The sequence below is a fragment of the Triticum dicoccoides genome, chromosome 3A, assembly GCF_002162155.2.
Source record: "Triticum dicoccoides isolate Atlit2015 ecotype Zavitan chromosome 3A, WEW_v2.0, whole genome shotgun sequence".
NCBI classification, from domain to species: domain Eukaryota; kingdom Viridiplantae; phylum Streptophyta; class Magnoliopsida; order Poales; family Poaceae; genus Triticum; species Triticum dicoccoides.
The window spans coordinates 487,307,936-487,310,377 of NC_041384.1; the positions used below are offsets into that span (position 1 = coordinate 487,307,936).

Sequence of the window (2,442 nt, forward strand, 5' to 3'; positions counted from 1 at the left end):
TTCAAAAACAAGGCTTGCAACACTTCAGTGCTACTTACGAAAATTTGTAATGAGCTCAACTCTTGGAGAACCGCCGGCCTAGCTGGGGCAATGTGGATGCCACCTGATTAGAAAATAGCTTACATTACATAGACTTTTCCTTTCTTTCCTGTCTTTCTCTCTATTTTGCTTACACACCTGTAACTGCTACTGCCACTCTTGGCTCTTCCTCTTACTAAATGAAATCAGCACTGGCTGCTTTTCCTCAAAAAAAAAACATTCTTGCCGTGCTTTCTTCTTTTTCTAGGATTGTATATATATCAAAGAGATCTCAAGGTTCTTTCTGTAAAAGGGGCTTATGGGAGAGTTCATTTTTTTGTTTGCAATAACAGGAAAATTCTTGGTTCCCCTGCATCCCGCCCCAACGCCGCGTGTGCCAGGTCGGCGGCGTAGCCCATGTGGGCCTCCCACGTGCACGCTTCCGTCTTCACCCTCTCCTCTCCTCCCCTCCGCTCTCCAGCGATGAAGGAAAAGCAGAAGCTTCCTTTCCCCTCCACCCCGATATTCTCTTTCTCTGATAATAAAAGAAAGAGACTGTAATTCAAACAAGCCACCGTTCATTCCCTCGTCTTCTCGAGTTCATCCGCCGAAACCCTTGCTCCCCAGGGGATTATGGAGGCCTAGGGCTCGGAATCCACCGGAGCGACCAAACTTGGATTGGGGAGGACGGCCAGGGATGTCGGGGCCCGTCGACCGGTCCGGGAGGCCCGGTGAGTGCCGAGCGTTGCTTCCTTCAACTGCTTGCCCTTCGCGTTTTCTCCTCGGCGCTGCCCTTTCTTCGTGGCGTTCTCGCGCATCGATTCACTACCGTTATTTGCCAGTGCTTGCGAGAGATTATGGATTGGCTGCTTCCGTGGAGTCGAACAATTACTGTAGATGATTCCTCAAAAAAGCAATTACAGTTGATAACAAGATAATTCGCTCAAGATAATCTCCATAACTGTGATTTTGCTCTTGGATTCAGGGCCTGTACGTCTCATGCCTTTCTTCTGAGTGGAGTGTCCAATAACAGTAGTACAGAAAATACCAAATTACTAATTATGAATTATTTTTTTGCATATCTTGAGGATTTTTTTTAATATTTCACTAATGTGATAGCAATTAATTAACTGTGAAGCATTACTAAGTGCTCAGTTCACGTATTGCCTTCTCCTTGTCAATACTATTACCACGCCCATAATTGCCAATTTCCATTTCAGTCAGAGAAGGAATGCTGAGATAATATTTGCAGGTGCAGGTTTTGAGGGCTTCACTCGTGATGATGAGAAGGAAGAGAGCAAATCCGATGAAGATAACTCCGAAGGTGACAACAAGGCCAAAAGGGGGTCCTTCAAGAAAAGAGCGATTAGTGCCGGAAATAAATTTAGGCGCTCCTTGAAGAGGAAGAGCAAAAAGAAGAGCGGCAATCTAGCCTCAATAGAGGATATAAGGGATGTGCAAGAGCTGGAAACTGTTGAAAGATTCCGCCGATGCTTGCTTGATGGGGGCTTGTTGCCAGAACGTCATGACGATTATCACACAATGTTAAGGTACCACATCTGCTGATCTGAAAGAATATTTGGGTTTCTTCTTTGGTAGATTACCTCCATTTCCAGCAAAAAAATCGCAAATAACATGCTGATTATATGTTTTAGTGCAAATTTCACCAAATTATATGGGTTTAGTATAGAGGCTGTCACAAAACTACATACATCAGAAAACTACATAGTTTTTGACAAGTTGTATAAAAAAACTACAAATTTAGGTTTTTAAAGTCCCATGGTTTGTGAAAATGCATCACTACATCTGGCTCTGGGTTACAACTAGGGCATGTTTGGTTACCTGCATCATTTTGGCCTCTTTGCATGTGTGGCCCGGTTCAGCATGCCTGAGCTAATGCAGGCTTAAAACCATGTTCTGGGCCTAGTTTGAACAAGCATTCACACTACATTAAACTTTTTGGATCAAGGCAAGTGCTTCGTCGTGCGGGGGGTACTTGGCCACCACCTCTGCGCCGGAAAGGTTGAAGACGATCACCTTGAAGGTGTCCTCAGTCATCACCTAGCCGATCTGCGAAGCCGGCCCACCCCTGATCCATGGCTAGCCTCCTGTTGATCTCCTGGAGCTTGATCTTCGAGGTGCAGCCGGTGTTCTTCTTGACTGTTATGCAGGCAACCAAACACGCCCTTAGTCCCAAAATAGTTATTTCTGTCAAGCTGGTCTTTTTTTAGAAACCATATCTGATATTCACAGACAAGGAAAACAGTACAGTACAACAAAATATAGACAGGAAAACTAACAAGATCTCTAACTCCCTCCATCTTTTGCTAGAAAACCTGCACAAGCCTAAATCGCCTCCAGGAGACTTCACTGTGCATTAGAAACTCGCGTACAACAGCGAGACAAAGGCTTTACTGCTCGTTT

General features: G+C 44.8%; 1 protein-coding gene across 4 annotated transcripts in view; it reads left to right on the forward strand.

Annotated features, from left to right (window-relative positions):
- The first annotated feature begins 466 nt into the window (after positions 1-466).
- The window catches only part of LOC119268708 (phosphatidylinositol/phosphatidylcholine transfer protein SFH8-like), a 7,216-nt gene continuing 5,240 nt past the window's right edge, over positions 467-2,442 (forward strand). The window contains exons 1-2 of one of the 4 annotated variants that reach the window (XM_037550404.1): positions 467-749; positions 1,271-1,568. In XM_037550404.1, the coding sequence (XP_037406301.1) occupies positions 716-749; positions 1,271-1,568 (332 nt within the window). In that variant the 5' untranslated portion in view covers positions 467-715. The remainder of the gene's footprint in view (positions 750-1,270; positions 1,569-2,442) is intronic. The other 3 variants (XM_037550406.1, XM_037550408.1, XM_037550407.1) reach the window with 3 other exon arrangements.